Genomic DNA, 20,603 nt, shown 5'->3' with positions numbered 1-20,603 from the left:
ACCTCGATCAACCCGTCTCCAAACAATCTGTCTTAGACGATAATGATTTCTTTCTGCGTATAATTGCTGGATGCTTCACGCTGTAAACTTTACTTATACTCTAATTCTACACTGACGATTTCTTCTGAATCGTTTTTGTATTTTGTATTTGTATTTATCTCTACCTAGCATCCGAAGGTAGTTCTTAGGACGCTGAGAAGCTTATGCTTATCGAGCAGTGTCCTGGTCCTTACTCTCGATGTGACCACACCTTGTGATTTCTACGCCTGGAAATAAAGAGGGCTGGTGACTCTCCCCACTCTGGGTGAAAGTTTGGTCATGCCAGGGAAGGACCCTTGGGTCTGTGGTCAGCGCCCCAAACCACTGAACCATCCCCACGCCAATCGCATCTCCATCATTCTTCGTTGACATTGATATTTTTTTCTTTCATAGGCTCAACGTGGAGAAAGTTGAAAGAGCCTCGTCAATTCTTTTGCGGTACTTTCTTCAGACAATATTCATATCAGTTGATATAGCCATTCGCGAAGGAACTTTGTTCTGCGATGCGTTCTGTGATTTCAAGCCTCCTTACTCAGGCCAGGTTTGTATGATATAATAACACGATTGATGAACTAATATAATGACAAGGGCAGGTTATATTTTTCTTCTTCCTTGTGTATCTTTTTACTAATTAAAATCACCTGTTTATCTTACACCTCTGTTTCCAGAGAGGCATGTTGCTCACCTGTCAAATTGTTATGTATTGTAAGATGAAAGGAACTGGTCACCATACATATGTTGTTGGCCTAAGGCACTTTCCTCACTAAACCTCTTCATGTTGTTGGTCTAAGACAATCGAACAGTCACTTCCCTCTACGTAGGGATCATATAAAGACTCATCTTAACCAATCCAAATTTACCTGGAAAAGTTTTAATGATTAATAATTCCATATCTGTTAGTAAACTAGTGTTTTTAATCTATGCAGATATCTAGGCTTGAAGAGTGCAAGAAATTGCTAATAGCTGTAACAATTGCTGGCTTGCTAAACGACAATACTGTTTGCTTGCAAACTATTATCCAGTGCTACGGGCTTCTCGTTCCGTTCCTACAAATGGATGTATTTGGAGAACCAGTGTTACAGGTTTGTAACTTTTTATCAAAATAGATAAGGCACCGTGCACGGATATAGATGCAGGTGTTGAAAATTGGTCACATGTTCTTTCGCGGATCTTTGAAAAGTATGTCACTTGGCGAGATACGCCTTTCTGTGTGTATATGCGTTGTTTGTATATGTGTGCGTATGGTCACATGTGTATACATGCGTTTTTACATAGGCTGAGACGCATATGCTACTCGCAAATTGCAAAATACGACTCGCCAGCTCTCTGTAATTCCAGGCGTATGAATCACGTGGTGTGGTCACATTGAGAGGAAGGACCAGGATACTGTTCGAAAAGCACAGCTTCTCAGTGTCCTAAAAACTACCTTTGGATGCTAGGTAAAAATAAATACAAAAAAATAAAAATATATAATGGTAGACTGACAGGGCCTAACTGTGGTTTGCCTAAAGTGCATATTTAATAAAAAGACACAGAGAAATCATGATTGTAGATTCAGCACTATCAAATACCGCAATATCAAAAACTTTCCACCAATCACAGCTAGGCCCAGCTATCTCCGCCATTCCACTTCAGCTCGTAAAATGCGTATGCACCTCAGCCCATGTGAGAACGAATAAAACACCAGCGCGCATAGATGTTTGTCTCAGCGGCCATAACCACGGTATTGATTTAACTATGGCCACTTTGTTTCTGTTACTTATGAACCTGTAAAGTTTGTAGTCTCTCTCTGCTAATTGAAAGCATTTACCGTCTTGCATTGCTCTGCTGTTTAGCCATTATCCATTCCGCTTTTCTAGTTTCCAAGTGTTTCAGACTTATTTCTAAGAATTTAGAAATTTGATCATTTGACCATAATACATTTAAAGTTTTCATTTTAAGGATCAAATTTGATCATTTATATATTTTATTTAATTTTTTATGCCAAAATTTGATTTTATGAGTTTGTGAATTGTTATTTTGCCATACATTTTCTGGCATTAAAGTTGTGTTTTATATCTAAAATGTACTATTGTCAGCCAAACGCATACAAGCTTGAAAACGACTGCTTCAGTTCATTGTTCTGTATATGTCAACTTCCTTTAGGATTCCTGTATCTGAGGATAGTATTGTATTGTTTTTAGGTGATGATGCACTGTTTTGCTGCACTGCAAGAACTGCAGCCTATAATCAAGCTAAGAAAGGCATCTGCTATCGCTGAAAATCTTCATCACATGGTCTCTGCCATCACATTCTACATTGCCAAGGTAGACTCCAGTGATTGAATCACTTTGTAACAGAAGATGTTTTTAAATATAGCAGAATAAGTTAAGATGTATAGTAGAAGGAGTTTAGACGTATAGCAGAAAAAGTTTAGACGTATATCAGAAGAAGTTTAGACAGATCACAGAAGACGTTTTTAGGTATTAAAAAAGACGTTTTTACGTGTTACAGAAAAAGTTTAGACGTATATCAGAAGAAGTTTAGACAGATTACAGAAGACGTTTTTGCGTATTAAAAAAGACGTTTTTACGTGTTACAGAAAAAGTTTAGACGTATATCAGAAGAAGTTTAGACAGATTACAGAAGACGTTTTTGCGTATTAAAAATGACGCTTTTACGTATTAAAGAAAAAGTTTAGACGTATATCAGAAGAAGTTTAGACAGATCACAGAAGACGTTTTTACGTATTAAGGAAGAAGTTTAGACGTATATCAGAAGATGGTTTATTGTATAAAAGAGGAAGTTTTAATGTAAAGTAGAAGACCTTTAGCGCATAACAGAAGAAGTTTTGATATATAAGGCAGAAGACATTTAAACGTAAAACGGGAAACGTTTAAACGTATAATAAAGATGTTTGACATATAGGTCTTATAGAGCTTCCTTATGTCGAAATTTGCAGCTGACCCACGAAAGATTTTCTTTAAAATGTCGAGGTCAAACAAAATTTGAAGTACTGTCATAAGAAAGTATGTTTTTCTTGCTCATAATGCTAGCCATGCATTTTTATAATCATAACGGCCTAGAAGCCTCTTCAACGCACTATGGATGTTGTTTTAAACAGATACTTCAGAAACGACGAGAGCGTTTTGGGACCTTGCGTATCCTCGAGATTGGAAGCAAGATGTTATCCGGGGATTTATCGTCGCCTGGTGTCCCTGATAGTGCAGCCACGTCAAATACAGCGTTTGGCTCTGGACCAGGTTTGCTTTGCCTTTTTTGTTAAAGGATTCTGAGTTGAATTATACATGTTTTAGATTATGATAAAGAGTACAGGAGTGCAGGGTCTCGGAAGACAAGGTAGGAAAGATGGTATTGGCTAGTGGGGCGGGGGAATGACCTCAATTAGTTGCAAAATAAAGGAGCCGGGTCGCGATGTGCATCGGCGATCATTTTGGCTTGATTGAATCTCTTATCTAAACTAAAATTAGCGTTTGGATAGTTTCATAGAGCAAGGGAATTTGGGGGTTTGTGCAGACTAAAATTGACTACAAGTAGTTTTGGTGCAAAGCAAAGACTGGACATGAAATGATTTCATAAAATGCAAAGACTGGTAATGGGTCTTCTTGGCTAACTGACGAGACGTTTTCTTTCCAGGAATGCACAGAAAACTGACGAAAAAAGGTACCTTGAAGAAGCTGAAGTTGACAGGAGGAAAGGCTGGGCTGAAAGGAGGCAGCGAAAATATGGTTTCTGAAGCTATTGCTAGTGAACTGAAAGTAATCGACTCTTTTTTGCAAAAGATAAAAAAAGAAGGTAAGAAACTCTAATGTTCTAATCTGATAATTATTTTTATAAAATAGAGGAAAGCTTGAAAACCATTTAAGATTGCATATAATTACAACATACGATGGTTCCCCTTTTTCGTTCATTCTGTGCTCTTTTGGTAACGCCTCCCCTTGGCATACTGTTCATGTCTATCCGTTAGGTAGCGAAATGGTAACACCCGGGCATCCACTGGGCTTTATTTTGCGATATGATAGGATCAACCCTGTCCATGAACACAGATGCCATTTTGTGAGCAGAAGTACTGTTCCGAGAACGACAAGCCTGCATTGACAGTGTTTGGACTATTTATTTTGCTCTGCACTATAAAGCTGAAAGATTTAGAACCATTTTACTGTAGTTATTTAGCTAGCACTGTATTTTTTATTATCAAACGATGTATGTTGTTCCAGTTGACCATGCCACTGAAGACGAGGGTTTGGAACTGACAGGCATAGAAGACGCATCTTATGTTCATGGGGTGCTCTCTTGCCTGCCACCTCAAGTTGCTTTCAAGGAAGGTAAATGAAAAGTTAGTTTTATTATGTAGTAAGTGAGTCCTTACCTTCAATAATTGTGAAAAGTTTTAACACAACCCCCCTTCCAAATTGGTAATATGTTCAGCTATCCGTGGAAACAGGTTTTGCGTGAGATCGATTTCACAAACATAGCAGGACAAACGTCATAACAAAATTAAGCGTTTTTGATTTGATTTGAACTTTTTGTGACTTCATGAATTTGCTTTTTGATTTCCTTATTTAACAGTTTGTTAATTCTGTTGCTTTGGTTTCAGTCTCAAAATTCAAAAGAAGGACGCAATACTTGGAGCATTTTGTAAACGTGCTGGAGCGTGCTCTGACTGAAGGATACCAATCAATGATGATCGACTGGACAAAGGATGCAGTAACCTGGCTGTCTAGGTAAGATATTATTTTGAAGCGCCTGTTTCGTTTTTGCCATCTTTGTTCGTGGATATAAAATCAAGGAATGATATGAAACGCTTCAATATCATACCTGATTGGCCTGCTAATAATTTTCTGGCACTCATCTATTTATAATTTATCATGGCACCGATGGCAGCTCTTATTCTTCCAATCCTCATATTCTTCAATACAACGTTTTTTCATTCCTTCGTTCTATACAATCATCACTACTTAATTATTTTTAACGAGCTACCATATGCCTAGCCCTCCCTTTGTCTATAGTGTCGATCAGTTTGTCTTAGGAATTTGTGCATAAATTTTTTAATCATTTCTCGGGCAATTAGTTAGAGAAACTTAACCTTAAATTTGCAGTCTTTCTGTTGCTCTGGCCTTTGCTGTGCCTGTGGCGTTCTAAATGAACAAGGACAAAATTATCGTAATCACTCTTTAATCTCAGATGCTATTAATTGGTAAAATATATTTGATTTTACTTTGTAGGCGAAACGATGTTCTTCTTAATAAGCAAACTGCAGACCAAAAAGGAGGTACTGTGATCGTAGCCATGGAAGATGAGAAGAATCGAAAATTTTCAGCTGCTGTGGTAGAATACGGAAAGGTGAATACCAAACCTTTTATCTGCTCATTTTGATGCGTAATTTTTACTTATAGGTTTCTAAAAAAAATTAATCAAAGACAAGGGCAGAGAAATGAACACGGGGCAAAATGAAATCGGAGCAAAATGAAGACAGGTCAAATTAAAAAATGACTCAAAATGAAAACTGGGCCATGTGTTCCTTTTCTTTGACTCTTCAAAAATAGGTTATACAACTACTAAATCTAAACTAGAAACTAAGAACTAGAAACAGCTAAAAACAACTAAAAACAACTAAAAACAACTAAAAACAACTAAAAACAACTAAAAACAACTAGAAAGTGTAACAAGAAAGATTTTCGAAAACCCTTGGCCTCCCCTCAAACTGCACATACAGTATCATATATTTGAATAACGTTTTCCTGTGCTGGATTTCCCTTTTTGGCAATCTCGATGAATTTTAGAAAGATTTAGAGAGTTTTTTAAAGTTTACGAAGTTTCCGTCACAGTATCAAATGCAAATGTATTTGTTTGAAGAAAAATGAAAAATAAAATGCTGATGATCGGAGAAAAGCATGCCCTATGTAGCTGTAGTTGCTCAATATAAAAAAAATATCAATAAAAAGGTTATCGAAATCTTGATGGCAACTGTAAGTATACGAAAATTTAAAGTAACAATTTAACACGGATTATGGAATATTTATTAAATGAAAATATTGTAACACAACATACGCATCAAAAATATGCTTTTGTTCACGAAAGTATGTCATTTTTTCTTATACTTTTCGTTGTCGCTATGTAGAATATTTTATCCCTAAATAAACAGAGGCAAATAGAACGTTTTACTTTGTATGCTCTATATATAGGCAGGAATAACTAGACCTAATTGTTTTCTTTTAAAGCATTTAATTCTACTCTAAAATAAATTCGGTCCTTTTCTTTAGCCCACTCAAATTATATTTTCTCTAACCAACCCGCACCTTTAATACCAACTCGCCATTATTGTGAACATTTCCTTTCATAAGGTACCAAAGACTGTTCCCAATCGAGATCTATTGCCCATAGCAGAGACCACTCCTAACAAATCAGGCCAAAAGCAGCCCGAGAAGGTTTGGAATCTTATTGAATAAATTTACTTTGTAAAATATATTATGAATTTATTTCCTGCTCAGCTTTTTAAAGCATGGATCGCTTGGTAATTGCAGCTTTTTTGCACGCCGGTCTTGAAATTTCTAGGCAAAATTTTTGCAAATAATTTTTCAACACAAAACATTGTATGAAAGAAACATTTAATTTTTGTGCCTAAAATTCCGTCCTGTACCCAATATTTCAGTTCTAGACTGTGAGCACATTTCTACAAATGTTAATTGCTGGAAAGTCTGAGTTCTCAATAATTCCCAAGCCTGGTTTAGTGATTATCTATGATTCACTGGCCTTAATTGAGGGCATTTTCACGACTAAGGTTCAAGACACCTCCAATATAGACGGGGGATTCTTTTCAATGTCTGCTAGGAATCGACTATAGAAGGCAACCGTTTTGAAATAATCTGTGGATCAAAAATTGATGATGTTTGATTAATAAACATTGATTGCGATAAATTGCATTTGGATACACAGTCTTTTGTCGTCACTGGATTTTATATGTTCGTTTTAGGCTTTTTGTTAATGTTTCTTTATCACTTTTCATGTGACTGTCTACAGTTCTTAGCTCCTTTTATCCAATTTATCTTCCAATGTTAAATGTTGATTTGTATTTCCAATAATTTCATGTGCTTAACCTTTGTTTCTTTCTACTTTCACAGAAAAACCGAGCAAAGGGCCCAGTCCTGTTAACAGACGAGGAAAAGAGAGTCAAGGTGTGCTAAATAAACATAATTATCATTTTATTAAAACCCTAGTTGTACTTTTTCACATAACGCCCGCATATTCATCACATTGTTGAAGCCATATAGCTTCAATCTTTGTCAAAACCTCTTGAAAAAACACCACGCATCGCCCTTTCTTTTATTCAAGACTAACTTATTACAACGCACATTCACATCCCCTGACTTTCAGTATATAATGTTGGCTAGAACATTTTTGGTGGTATTTGAGTGCATCATATGAGTGGGAAAAATATCCTGCATTTTGTTGGTGCAGGGCTGTGACGTGCAATGTTAACGAAATATTTGCAAGTGTTTAGTAATTCAATTCTTGCATTCAGATTGCAGAACAAAATGCAGAAAAAGGGGCTGCTTGGATCTCCACATTCTAATCTACAACTTTGAATTTACAAAAAGAAGAGTTTCCTTTACTCAGCTCTAAAGTGTTTGGCTGATTTCTCTTAATGTCAGGAACCCACCCAGACTCCATACCCGCATAATGTTTATACATAATTGTTTATTTGTTAATAGTTAAGGCTGTAAAGATTGTAATGTATTTCATGTATATTCATACCTATATTCATGCAACGATCGTAAAGCTGAAGGAAGATCGTGTAATTGCAAAGATAAACTGAAAATTGTTGTGGTTGGTAAATCCATGCAATCCATGTAGGTTCTCTGAAACTTCTTTCCCACCTCTCCTCTGTACATCATCATCAGGTACCATCTTCTATCAGAAGGTTGGCTACCATGACCCTTAACTATCCCAAAATCTGAGTTTTGGTTTGTTGTCATGGTCTCCTCTATACACCCAACCAGATTGAGGTTTTTCTTGATTCAATGGCGTTTATAGTGGCTAAAAACTCTTATTAACTTTCCTACCTTCAAGGATGCAACACAAAAACTGCAAGATCTGCTACCTGAATATTTTAAAATGGCGCAGAGGCGAAGACGGTTGAGAGTTGTCACTTACGAAGAACTTCCATGGAGGGCTCAGGTAAATAATCAATTTAATTCAAGTGAGTCCCTTTTTAAGATGGAGTTGTGTTTATCAAAAACACCAGCATGGTCAATGAGCACTGTATCAGAATGTTCTCTCAACGAAAGGTAAAAAAAAACAAAAGAAATTAATGCCTTATACTCTTCGGTCTCTGTTTAGGAGGGAAGTTCCAGGCAAAGGAGGACTTGCGATAAATCTATAAAATTGATGGTCATAATAAATGACACGAAATGGTGTATAGTAATACTTCTTCTTCGTCTTTTTCTTTTTCTTCGTCTTCTTCTCTTTTTTCTTCTTCGTCTTCTTTCTTTTCTTCTTCTTCGTCTTCTTTCTTTTCTTCTTCTTCGTCTTCTTTCTTTTCTTCTTCTTCGTCTTCTTTTCTTTCTCCCTCTTCATCTTCTTTCTCTTCTTCTTTTTATGCCTTTATCTTTCTCATTTTTCACCTTCTTTTCCTTCATCTCCTTCCTTTTCTTCTATTCTTCTTCTTTTCGTCTTCTTCTTGTGTTCTTTTGCTCTTTCTTACTCTTGTGCTTTTCATTTCTCTTTCTTTTTCTGCTCCTCTTTCTTTTTATTCTCCTTCGTTTTCTCTATCTTTTTCTTCTCCCTCTGCTTCCTCTCAGTCTTTTTCTTTTCCTCTTTCTTTTTCTTCTGTTTTTCATTTTCTCTTACTTCCCCTCTTCTTCTATTCTTCTTCTTTTCGTCTTCTTCTTGTGTTCTTTTGCTCTTTCTTACTCTTGTGCTTTTCATTTCTCTTTCTTTTTCTGCTCCTCTTTCTTTTTATTCTCCTTCGTTTTCTCTATCTTTTTCTTCTCCCTCTGCTTCCTCTCAGTCTTTTTCTTTTCCTCTTTCTTTTTCTTCTGTTTTTCATTTTCTCTTACTTCCCCTCTTCTTCTATTCTTCTTCTTTTCGTCTTCTTCTTGTGTTCTTTTGCTCTTTCTTACTCTTCTGTTTTTCACTTCTCTTTCTTTTTCTGCTCCTCTTTCTTTTTATTCTCCTTCGTTTTCTCTATCTTTTTCTTCTCCCTCTGCTTCCTCTCCGTCTTCCTTATTTCTTCTTTCTTCTACCTCTCCGTCTCCTTTTTCTGCTTCTCCGTCTTCTTCTTTTCTTTCACTATTTAAATTGTCTTCTGTTCATTTCTTCTTTTGTTTTCACGTTGCCGCACCAGCCATTCATTTGCAAAGTTATTTTGCCCCTTCAATCTTTACCAAAGCACCTGCGCAAAAAGTAGGTTGCGAAATATCTTCTCCTTCAATGTTAATTTGATGCATTTTAATACTCTTTAGTTACGGGGAGTAAACTTTTCCAACAAAAGCCTCTCCTTGTAAAAATAGAAGTTTTAAAGCACCCGGTTATTGTCTTTTTTTATTTCATGCTAGCTGAATCTCTTGATGGCACGATGCTTCTTTGATCTGAGTGGTGAAAAATTCAAGTCAATGGTCAAATTTCATAATCTGATCGAAAACTCACAAAGTTCCGAGTAAGTTTCTTTAAATTTAGTCTAGAATGTACCTATCATTCGTGGAAACAAAAGTATCAAATAATTTGTATGGTGATTGCTACCCGTTGTGAGTGTATTGGCTGCGTGGCGCAATGGTAGCGCGTCTGACTCCAGATCAGAAGGCTGCGTGTTCGAGTCACGTCGTGGTCAGTCATTTCACTTTTTGCTTCAAGTTCTTTTCTTCGCAAACATTTACCCAACTTCATGAATTTCTTTCCATTTTTGCATCCTTACGGGTTATTTCTCTGGATAAATTTTTTCAGTTCTTATTGATAAGTCACCCTTAGATTGTTCTCTCATTGAATAATATAAAGAATATTCTTCAATATGTATTATTGTTATTTTAGTGCACAATCCAGTTTTATATTAAAACTAGCCAACTTTTTCAAATTTGTTTTAAGTGAGAGATGGGGTGCCGTAAATCCTCGAATTAGCCCCCTGGGGGCTTATTTATTTTTGACATTTTTGGATGGGGGCTTACTCGAGGGGGCTTATACGAGAGGGGGGCTTATAAAGTTATTGTAGACATTAAGAAGACATTAGTAAAAGACCTCGTTTATTTTAGCAGGAATTTTTTTACGAGCATTTAATTAATTACTACCAAAAGTATGAATTTGTTGTGGTAATTCATTAAAATGCCATAGGCAACCTGAGATGGCAAAAATCATCAAATTGAGGGGTCCAATTCGAGAATTTATGGTAGCAGTGGGCGCTTATTCGAGGGGGGCTTATTGACAATTTGTAGTTCGTGGGTGGGGGCTAATTCGAGGGTGAGGGTTCTTTTTCGAGGGGGGGGGGGGGCAATTCGAGGATTTACGGTATCTGGTATTGACTCAACGGTAAAATGCCTCCCTGAGGAATCTTTTTTCGTTATGGTTTTTAGACTCCTTAAAATTGAAGAGGTTTTAGGTTTAGAAAGTGAATGTTATTGCAAATAATATATATCTAATGAAAGTTTTCCCTAATCAGAAAAGGGAAACTGTTTTCAGGAACTGCTAAGACAGAGTAATTATAAGAAACCATCAAACTCCTGGTTGCGTGTATTTGAAAGAAATTTCGGTGTATTATTTTGAAAATCGACATGAAAAACCTTGGTTACATCTCAAATAGAAATTATCTTACTTTGATATACTGTTTTCATAGAGGTATATAATTGCTTTATATTAAATCAAGCTTGAAAGTCGACAATTCTGGGTGGGACAAGACTTCCTACCTTACTCTGCCAAAACGCTCACAACATTTCAGCACCTTTCTGACTTAGCAGACTTGAATTAAACATCAACTGCTACATACCATTTATCAAATGGTTATACTTCGCTAGAAAACTGACTGAAGGTTACTAGAGCCGTGAGATTTCTAACAAAATCTATGAGAACGTTAGACGACTTTGAAATACATGAGGCTCATTGCAGATCCACGAGCTTTGGTAATTATAGAAAAATATTTTTATAAGAACACCAAGGCTTGATTTGAAAAAAAACACGATAAGTTCGAAGTAAGAGCCTCCCAGCATTAGACACAAAATTATAAGAAAAACAATGTATTTTGATAATGTTTCTCTCGTGTTAACAAAACATAGCAAATTTTATCAGCAAAACAGCAAATGTCATGCAACAACTTGTTGTATGTATTTGTAGAAAAATCAATGTTCAAATAAGAACAATATCAAGAACAGACGGGCCTGAAGTTATTCAGAAAGTAAGAACATCGAACCTCAGTAAAAATTATCTGGTTCTGTTCAGGAATATTACGAAGGAGCTAAAGGGAAATAGTGCCAAAAGATCTGCGCAACCCATAAAATTCCTAAAATGTCTAACACTTAAGAACTAATTTAAAGGTAAACACAACAAGCAAAACATCATCTGTAATAGTATTTTATATAAAATGGAAACGTTTCCCAGCATTACATATTATAAAAAAAACTTTATCATTTTCGTTTATCATTTTCTGGTTAAAATCATTGCAAGATAGCATGATGTCGAAGTTAAGTTCTTTTTAGTGCAATTTATTTCTCGTTTTTTATTTCTTATGCAAGTAGTTAAACAAAATCTTGAGTGATTTTTAGCAAAAGAGCGCATAGTTTTGTTTTGAAAAGGGAATGGGCACTTAAGGAAAATTTGAAAAATTATGAATTAGATGTTCTTGCAATGAAATATTTGTAAACAGTCTTTTCTGTGTTAAACCTGGCTAAGCTAGCCAAGATTAAATTTTGGAATTGTGAATGCAATTATCTTATATGATCTGAAACTTTATAGGGCTTGCGTCTTTCAAAATCAAACATTTCTAATCTGAGTGTCATTTTAAAAGTTTTTGCTCGTCATAATGTACCATATGATATTCAATCTCAGCCCCTGAAAAGAAAAAAACGATCTGTCATAGGGTCTCGGCCACCCCAGTTTTTAAAACAGATACTGAAACTGTATCTTCATTTATTCATTTGTATTACATTCAAAATCCATCTATAGAGAAACTTGGCTACATCTTTCACCTCCTGGATTGCTACTGTAAGCCTTCGTTAGCGCAAAATTTCAAAGTGGTATTACATTCTGGACATTAATTAACTGATATTTTATACTCCAGGAGTATCGAATGCAATGCATACCTTTTAGCCAAAAAAACATCTTGCTACTTTACTATGCTATTTTTGAAGCTGGTAATTTCATTTTATCAGGTTATACCTAATTAAAAAAGTAGATATGAAAAGTGAGTGTCTGCAATAAGATCTACCAGTTTTAAGATACAGCCAATAAATCCACGCTCTTATGTTTCTTCACAAGGGAATAATTACTCTCAAGAGTTCGTTCGTAAACATCTTCGCATTGTTGCGAACGATAGCTTACCAGAAGTTTCGTCATTTCCTAGTGCTGTAAATGAATGTTAAATTTGATTTTGTCAAGAAGGATGTTCAAAGTGCATCTAATGCCAGGGGTAAATTTTGTCAAGATTTATATTTATGCAAAAGAAAATCCTGAAAAAGTAGAAATTTTCGATGCCTAAACCAGACTCTGATTTTTTCAAATTGGATAATTTTGGTAGCTTTCTCGTTCCAATTCGCAGTTTTTCTATTGGTTTTTTATTCATAAAACCGTCCCATTTCCTCCTAGTTTGATGGACCCAAACTGGTTCAGTTTAGCAACTGCAGATTCATTGATCGTATCGTGGGCAGGGAATCCCCAGCTGAATGAAACCGAGATTGAGCCTACAATTGACATTGGAGGTCGAAGCATTGACCACACTGATGCAGCGTCAACAACTCTTCGGATAGAGCACATATCAGGAAAGGGGAAGATTGTCATGAAAAGCAGAGCAAGGTGAGCAAAAAATATAGCTTTGATGATCATGTCTATTTTAGTTCATGCGCCGATAACTCATGATAGCTGCCTAAATTAGTTGTGGGCATTTTTTTCGCCTGTCTAGTAGATGCAGTTAGGACCGTTGCTAGAAGTGGGGTTGTGGGGGGTGTTTGGAGGGTGTATTAGTTTTAAGGGTCTGGTAGCGAATTCTACGTAATAACTACACTAGGTATTGAAAATGCAGTATCGGTTTTTCCTTCAAACTCGAAATTTCATTCCATGATCCAAATTTCAATTTTTTATCTTCATATTCCCACCTGAAAAGCCAAAAGCTCCCTGGGTCTAATTTGCAGATTTTGTTAGTTTGATTTTGACAGCCACCGAAGCAGTCTTTAAAGATTGCAGATGCACTTTTGCAGTATTATAGTAACATGGCTTTGAAACATGTCGTTAAAATTGACAGATTATTCGCAAACCTTATGATTTGCTCAACTTTTTTCTCTGTCAAGTCATGGCGGTAAAACATCAAGAAGAGACCAAGATGATGCTACCTCATCTACAGAAGATCCAGTAAAGGCTTTTATCAGCCATATGAGAGTAGCCTTAATGTACTGCAAGCGAAGTATGGTAAGAGTGTTTATAACAAATCTGAAAATCTTCCTTTGTACTTTGCTACAGTTTATGTCAAACAATAAGCCTTGTTCAAGTTTATTACAAGCCAAATACTAGAAAAGAGGAATATAGAACTTAGTTATTTGATGTTCTTCATTGAATATTGTCATTCCAATTAGCAGCAAATTTTTCTCTGTTTCTCAGCTTTCAAAAGATACTTGTCAGTCAACAGTATCAACTCAAATATCGTTACTTCATTGACAACTTTACCACTGAGGATCATTAATTTATTTTTATTATTAAACACGTGTCCTAACATGAAGTCTTCAAATATTCACATACTGTGCTTTTCAATTGTTGCTGTTTGTGACACCTTGCATCGTAAACTGTTCACATTGGTAAATCTAACCAGCCTTCTCTTGTACCATCATTTCAGGTTCTGGCTCGTAGAGGAAAGAACTGGGTTCTTCTACAGAATGCTACACGTGAACTCTACAACATGGCGCATGTTATTCATAAGAACATAATGAGCTTAAGCTCAAGTGATCCTCTAAAAGGTAGTCAAGGTGTCCCGATAAGCATTGCGAGCATCAGGGAGTTGTTTGGTTATGCGTTTTACTTGGCAGCTGATTTCCTATTGGATATGCTGAATTACAGTTACTGGAATATGAAGGAGAAGATCGACAATTCATCGGTACAGAGTGTGCAAATTTTTCTCTGAGCCTTTCGTAATACAAATTAAAATAAGGCATGCAAAATTTAAAACTAACAAATATTGACAGTTCATTTATATTTTATCCTATTCGCTAAACTTTATATTTTTCTTAGTTTTTCTTAGTTTAAAGTTTTTATTTTTCTGATACGGTTTCTCTTCTTGCAATTGTGAAATTATGCAGTGCCAATGTCTATTATAAATTTTTCTCAAAAACGTAATATATGCACTTTGCGTAAAGTATTCTTTCCCAGCATTTCTTAGATTTGTCACTGTAGTCATTGGTTTTCATTTGTGGCATTCTTACGAAGTTTGTTTTGAATAAGTTTAAATGTTTTTTACTTGTCTGCCGAGAGCCACGATATGTTCCTGGGCAGCTCAGGCATAACGGGCCCTCTTTTATTGGATACTGTATATTGTCTCAAAGATCCCCTCAAACTCGGCTTGCCAATGAGACGAAAAGTGTAATTTGTGTGACTAAAAGAAGTCTAACCTCAGACTAGAGTGGGAGTCTGTTTTTCTTTGTTCTACACCAAAATTTTTATCTCAGTTAATCTCTCTCAGTTGATCTCACTCAGTTTATCTCAGTTTATCTCTCTCAGTTTATCTCAGTTTATCTATATCAGTTTATCTCAGTGTATCTCAATTTATCTCAGTTTATCTTAAAATGACGTAGAACAATTTTTGTACACAGTAATACAAGCCACTATGGTGGCACAAATTTTCAAGGCAATGGCTATCCTTGCCCCTTTTCAGAATAAGCCTGAAGTCCAGCTCAGTTGTAACACATTTATGCAAAGATACAGAGAAGACCATTCAATTCTTTGTTTTCTAGAGCACGACGTCTTCAGAGAGGTTGTTCGAAAGTGACATCAAAGAACATGCTGGTGGCTTTAGCCTCGAATTCGATCAAGTTATGGATGACGCAAGCACAGTCAATTTGATGTGGCTGAAAAAGATTATCTGGTATGCCATTGAAATGCTTTATTATGAAGAAAAATGGGAGAAAGTCGTCGAGCTCATTTACAGATTTACGGCCTTGACAAGGTAATATTTCAAACGTCTTCGCATTTTAATTTGCTATTAACCTTCTACAACACTGAACAGCTAACATGGTAGATCATCAATGTGTTAATGTGATGTCATTTTATCACTTTATGTCACAATATACTTTTTTATTTTCAATCATTTACCTATAGGTTGTGAAAACCGTTTTATATGAGGGTTTTTTATCTTCCTTATCCAGGGACAAATTCGCCGAGTCGCTTATTCCTATCACCATATTTGCTCAGCGACGAATCCAATATCGTCTTAACTCCTATCCAGGCCCTCCGAAGGAGCAACCACGTGTTATTTTTGACAAAGAGACAGGTATCCCAATGGCAGCTTACCTTGACCCTCCGGATACAATATCGATCGAGGCGGGGGCGCATATTGACCCCGAGGGACATAATCTCTATAACCCACAGAAAGATGGACAGGCTGTTGCTTGCGTCCCTTTGAATATCAGTGAAACTATGCAACGGCTTCACGAGGCCTTGAACTCAAAGCAATACACTGCCAGGGCGCTGGAACACTGCCGTAAACTGCTACTTCTCTTTCTTGCTGGGAAACAAAATGGTACGTCACTTTGGTAAAGATTCTTTTCGTCATCTAAACTGTTTCTACATAGAGTATCAGAATGTTGTGTGGTTTTGCTCACAAATCCCTCCTGACATTAGATTTCTGGAGATTTGTGTTTTTCAGTAGACCTCTGGCTTGCTTCAAGGGAAATCAGTGTTTGTTGTGTAGACTATGACGTACATGACAGGAATAAGATCTACATAAGTTTTAGTGGCAGGTTCTTGAAATGATGTTTTTGTTACCCGTGGTGTATTTTGATCTTTCTGACTGATGAGTTTAAAAAGTAGCAATCACCAACGAAGATGTTTGTTAAGACACTGTTTTCCTGTTTTATCTACTTACCTCAGTCTAAATACAATTAATAACTTTAAAGAAAAATCTGCTTTTTCAATAGTCAGATAATTTTACGTAATAAAAGGTGTATTTTGATAATAATTTCGTTTATAATGCCTGGTAATAGAAGTTTCTTATTCAGATAACAATTAGCTCTGAAAAAAATTCTTATTAATTGTCATGCAAAAATATTGTCTTAAGTACAAGGTTGTTGATTAAAGAAAAACTGCCAGTAGATTCTTAAATTCTAAAGTACTTTTTTGTGGGAATTTTTAGTGGGGCTTTCACATTCAACACTCCCCTTACTTGTCACATAGATCCTTTTTAGCAAATCATTTTTAGCAAATCCTTGTTCTAGAAGACAGAGCTTATTCCAACTCCAAATTTGAAATAAATCATAGAGTGTTTGGTTTCGCTTGTAGGTATGAACTCCAAAGCAAAGCTTCGACTTGGTTCTCGTGTCAGCTTCGTTGCAAGTCAGGTGCAGCCCCAGGACGTAGTTCCTCCTGATTTGAGTCAAACGTTATTCGAGGATCGCGAAGACGTAGAAAAATACCCACTCGGAGAGAATCAAATTGCAATAGTCATTTCGGCATATGACAAAACAATTGGTGAGTGTATTACGTACTTATCCGTTAGATTATTCATACTCGAAAAATCGTCATTTAGATTGTCACACTGGAGGCGCCATTAGTATGGCAATCCAGAGCGGTTTTCTTTTAGCCGATTAGATGCGCCTTCATCGCGGTGTTGAGCCTTCATTGGGGTTTAGAATTACTGGTAAACAAGGGGACAAAATGCTGTTTTGAAACCTGTAGCAAGGAAAAACGTTAGAGTCCGGATCACCAGGGCCTCTTTTCTGGGCAATGCCCATTTTAGAAATTTTAGAACAGCGTTCATTTTTCTGAAGCAAAGTGCCACTACCTTTCAACTATGAATTGCTTTGGACCTCTTTGGTTGCAAGTACGAGAGTTGTAAGAAATTTTAGACTAGACTAACCGTTGTTAGAAGATTGCAAGCTTTTCTCCGGTGAAGAGTATAAAGATTTAAACAGAGCGTAATTTCGATATTTAAGCAAAAGCTACAATAGAGCTATTTAATTAGCCGTTTTATTCATATGATTGATCATTTAAAACTAAATAAGGAAACCTTCCTAGAGTTACTTTGTGACAAATCGTAGTAGAAATTAAACCTTTACAATGTTGTCGTTGTTTCAGAAATCTTGAAGTATCGAAAGCAGACATCACTAGCAGCCCAGGCAATGCATGAATTGGGGAATATCATGATGCATACTGATAACAAAAGGTACAAAATCCAGTCCGTATTCTTGTTGAGTACGCTATGCTATTTCTGTTATGTGCTGTTGTTACGCTTCGCTATCAGTATACAGAAGCGAATTGGCTGCCGGTTGCAGACTCCAATTTAGGTTTCACTGATCACTTGGGGGCTTGCCTCCTGTCCACCTAGCTGCAAATAGGTGTAGCAACACTTGAGGGGCTAAAAAAGAGAAGAAAGGGACTGGTCATCCTATCACTTCATACTTCGCTTGAATGGCTTCTTTGTAATATGCAGAGGCTCCGTAATGTTTCCGGAAAGAAGTTCAAAAATAACAAGTTTGAGAAGTGCGCCTTTCGTCGAAAGGGTGACATGTTCTCACCTAATCAAACAATGTTTCTTCCAGCGTTTGGCTGAAAGATATTTACGTCCCAGCCATCTCAAAACCACAGAAGCAGGATGTTGCTCACTATGTCCTTGCGTTCTCTTTTTTCCTTCTTTATTTGTTTATTTTCTCTTCATTCCTGCCATCTTTCCTTTTTTTATTTCCTAGACTCGCCTACAAGTGGTGGGCAGAGGCGCTTGACGTCATCCTTCAAAAGAAAAATGCTCAGAAATCATGGAGGGAGCTAGTCAACCAGAATTGGTCTGTTCGTGACTCACAAGTGTTACTCGATCGTTGCGGAACTTGGGGATGCTTGCTTGCCGGTGTTTTGGCCACAAAAATTGCAAGGTAAGCTCATGCAGCTGTTTGTGGTTAGATTCACCTTAATGCATCTGAATGCCAAATGTTTTTATACCAAGAGATCGAACTTCAGATTGGAAGCAACGCTGTTGGGTAAATGACAATATCTCTGAAATGCAGGGCATCACGTTTGGGGTGCCTCATGGCTCCTGCCTTGGCCCACTGTTATGTTTGACCTTTATCAGTGACTTGCCTTTTGCTTGACACAGTACTCAAGTCAAAATGTATGCAGGTGATACAGGTATTTCCTATTTCTAGAAATCTCCGAACTGAGCTTTGCTATTAATTAAAATCCTATCTTAGTTCGTGGTTAGACGAGGGCGGGGGCGGTAGGAGATGCAGTTTGTAATATTGAAACATTTACTTTTGTTGCCTTTGGAAATCAGCTTATTCAAACTTGTTGAATGTATTTAACCCTGTTGAAAAATTCAAAATATGAGGAAAGGCAGCTAGAGACTGCCAAAAATGGGCATCAACGCACGATTTAAAATTTTAGTTTTTAACAATTTGTTTTTGTCCTATAAATGATCTTTTTTCCTGTAGATACATTCATACCTTCGACCTTGGTGTGCGTTTCGAATTTTGTCATTTGGCGGCTGCAATGTTTCAGGTTTGTCTTGTTATTCTCTTGAGAAGTTTGTTATTATTCTAATTTATGTTAATCTAATCAACAACATTATACTAACATTTCTCAAGGATACTCTAATTCAATTTCAGTAGTACACTTTTACTTGATATACGGCCATTTTAAATGACTTCATTCTTGAATTTCTTCTATAGGCTCTACTCTGTGCCTCGTTATCACACCCTTCGCCTCTTGTGGATTACGCTAGCTACGATGTTGGCTCGGTTCATGGAATCAATGACCTAATACCTGGAGTGGAGTTGTTTTCAGACCCATATAGAGCTGATTGCAGTACTGTATTTGGATCTTTGTTCTGGACCACAAATGAGCTTGTTAGAGCAGGCTTCTCCTTAGAGGTAATTTAGTTGCAATACACTTTGTTATTATGTGGCTATATCGGAGTAAGAGAGTTGGAAAAACCCCTCTTTTTAAACACAATAGCTGTAGGGAAAATTTGCGCGTTGTAGCAGTGCGTTTGGTTGATTGGGAAGGGTAAAATTCTTCTTTGCAGACATCCAATGCCTATCTCTTGCGACGATCCATTGAGGCTTAACACACAGTGAAAGGCTTTTTCAGATATAAATTAAAGTTGTTCTAGTTATCTGGTAATAGCTGTAACGATTTTTTTGTCATGACTCCCTGAATTTACTTTTCAGTCTCTTCCACTGCTGTCCCTGTGCCAATACATCTCTGGTGGCATTTGTAAAGATGTCAAGAAAACAGTTCAAGTGAAACTTCTACGGGTATGAGCAACTGTTGTACGCTATCTTAACTGCTATAAAAATACCCATTTTAAAGATCGCTAGGGATTAATTATCAAGCCGGATCCCTATAAAAGTATATTCGTTCTCTAATCCCTTTTCTTGCTCTCATTATATCTCACTTTCTGTTTCTCTTACTTTCTTAGCTTCCTCCATACATTTTTTGCTATTTTTCCAATCTTATTTTTTGCTCCATTCTTTAGCTTCACCTTTCTTTTTTTTCATTCAACCTATCTACCTTTTATTACTCATTTAATCACTCATTACTTCACGAATAAATCCTTTATTTCGCAAGACAATTTGTTCATTCATAGAAATGGAATTGAAGAATCTATCACCACCCTTTCCTTTTCTCACAAATGTTTAAATTCAATTTGAATTCTTACAGGTCAGGGCACTTACTGAGCTTAACCTGTTTTCTGAAGCAGTGAAGCACCTTGAAGACATCTTTAACAGCAATGGTATTCCTGAAGTTTCAATAAACAGGCACCCAAAAGGAATCATAATTGTTCAAGTGAGCAACTCATTCATATTGTTCCTGCATTGACGTTTTGCACTTCGCGTTCTTTACGTTACTCGACTTTTTAACTGCATTGAGTAGAGTTCTTAAGACACAGTTGAATTCCATTAAGCTGAACCTTCAAAGGGGGAGGGGTGGGGAACAAGATGGTCTGACCGAGGAAATGTCCGACTTATCCGTTTTGTGACTTTTGATTTGAATAAGGTAGAAAACTTCAATGGGACTTAAAAATCAGCCCGAAGTAGTGAAAGTCGGAGTTCTCCAGGGTGAGACTTAACAGGATTCAACTGCACTCACAAGTCTCGTAGCGCAACAATGTTTTGTAACAAGTTTTGCAAATATTTATTTTAAAACAGTTTGTATTAGCCTTTTGTATTATATCTACA

At 36.6% G+C, this 20,603-nt stretch overlaps 1 protein-coding gene and 1 non-coding gene across 3 annotated transcripts in view; both read left to right on the top strand.

Annotated features, from left to right (window-relative positions):
* Positions 1-20,603, top strand: part of LOC135692493 (cilia- and flagella-associated protein 54) — a 49,993-nt gene that overhangs the window by 19,143 nt on the left and 10,247 nt on the right. For both annotated transcript variants that reach the window (XM_089112666.1, XM_065210636.2), the window contains exons 21-44: positions 433-580; positions 966-1,121; positions 2,223-2,345; positions 3,143-3,281; positions 3,676-3,834; positions 4,257-4,364; positions 4,637-4,763; positions 5,265-5,382; positions 6,384-6,467; positions 7,161-7,214; positions 8,110-8,217; positions 9,597-9,697; positions 12,823-13,029; positions 13,521-13,638; positions 14,060-14,317; positions 15,171-15,382; positions 15,582-15,955; positions 16,714-16,902; positions 17,509-17,596; positions 18,120-18,299; positions 18,855-18,921; positions 19,092-19,292; positions 19,593-19,679; positions 20,086-20,211. In XM_089112666.1, coding sequence (XP_088968792.1) covers positions 433-580; positions 966-1,121; positions 2,223-2,345; positions 3,143-3,281; positions 3,676-3,834; positions 4,257-4,364; positions 4,637-4,763; positions 5,265-5,382; positions 6,384-6,467; positions 7,161-7,214; positions 8,110-8,217; positions 9,597-9,697; positions 12,823-13,029; positions 13,521-13,638; positions 14,060-14,317; positions 15,171-15,382; positions 15,582-15,955; positions 16,714-16,902; positions 17,509-17,596; positions 18,120-18,299; positions 18,855-18,921; positions 19,092-19,292; positions 19,593-19,679; positions 20,086-20,211 — 3,532 coding nt within the window. The remainder of the gene's footprint in view (positions 1-432; positions 581-965; positions 1,122-2,222; positions 2,346-3,142; positions 3,282-3,675; positions 3,835-4,256; positions 4,365-4,636; positions 4,764-5,264; positions 5,383-6,383; positions 6,468-7,160; positions 7,215-8,109; positions 8,218-9,596; positions 9,698-12,822; positions 13,030-13,520; positions 13,639-14,059; positions 14,318-15,170; positions 15,383-15,581; positions 15,956-16,713; positions 16,903-17,508; positions 17,597-18,119; positions 18,300-18,854; positions 18,922-19,091; positions 19,293-19,592; positions 19,680-20,085; positions 20,212-20,603) is intronic.
* Positions 9,797-9,868, top strand: Trnaw-cca (transfer RNA tryptophan (anticodon CCA)). The gene has a single exon. It is a non-coding gene; the product is annotated as a tRNA-Trp (tRNA).

The sequence above is a fragment of the Rhopilema esculentum genome, chromosome 3 (genome assembly GCF_057945365.1).
Source record: "Rhopilema esculentum isolate cy_ngs chromosome 3, ASM5794536v1, whole genome shotgun sequence".
NCBI lineage: Eukaryota > Metazoa > Cnidaria > Scyphozoa > Rhizostomeae > Rhizostomatidae > Rhopilema > Rhopilema esculentum.
The sequence above is the reverse complement of the archived record's forward strand: the minus strand, read 5'-3'. Positions and strand labels throughout refer to the sequence as shown.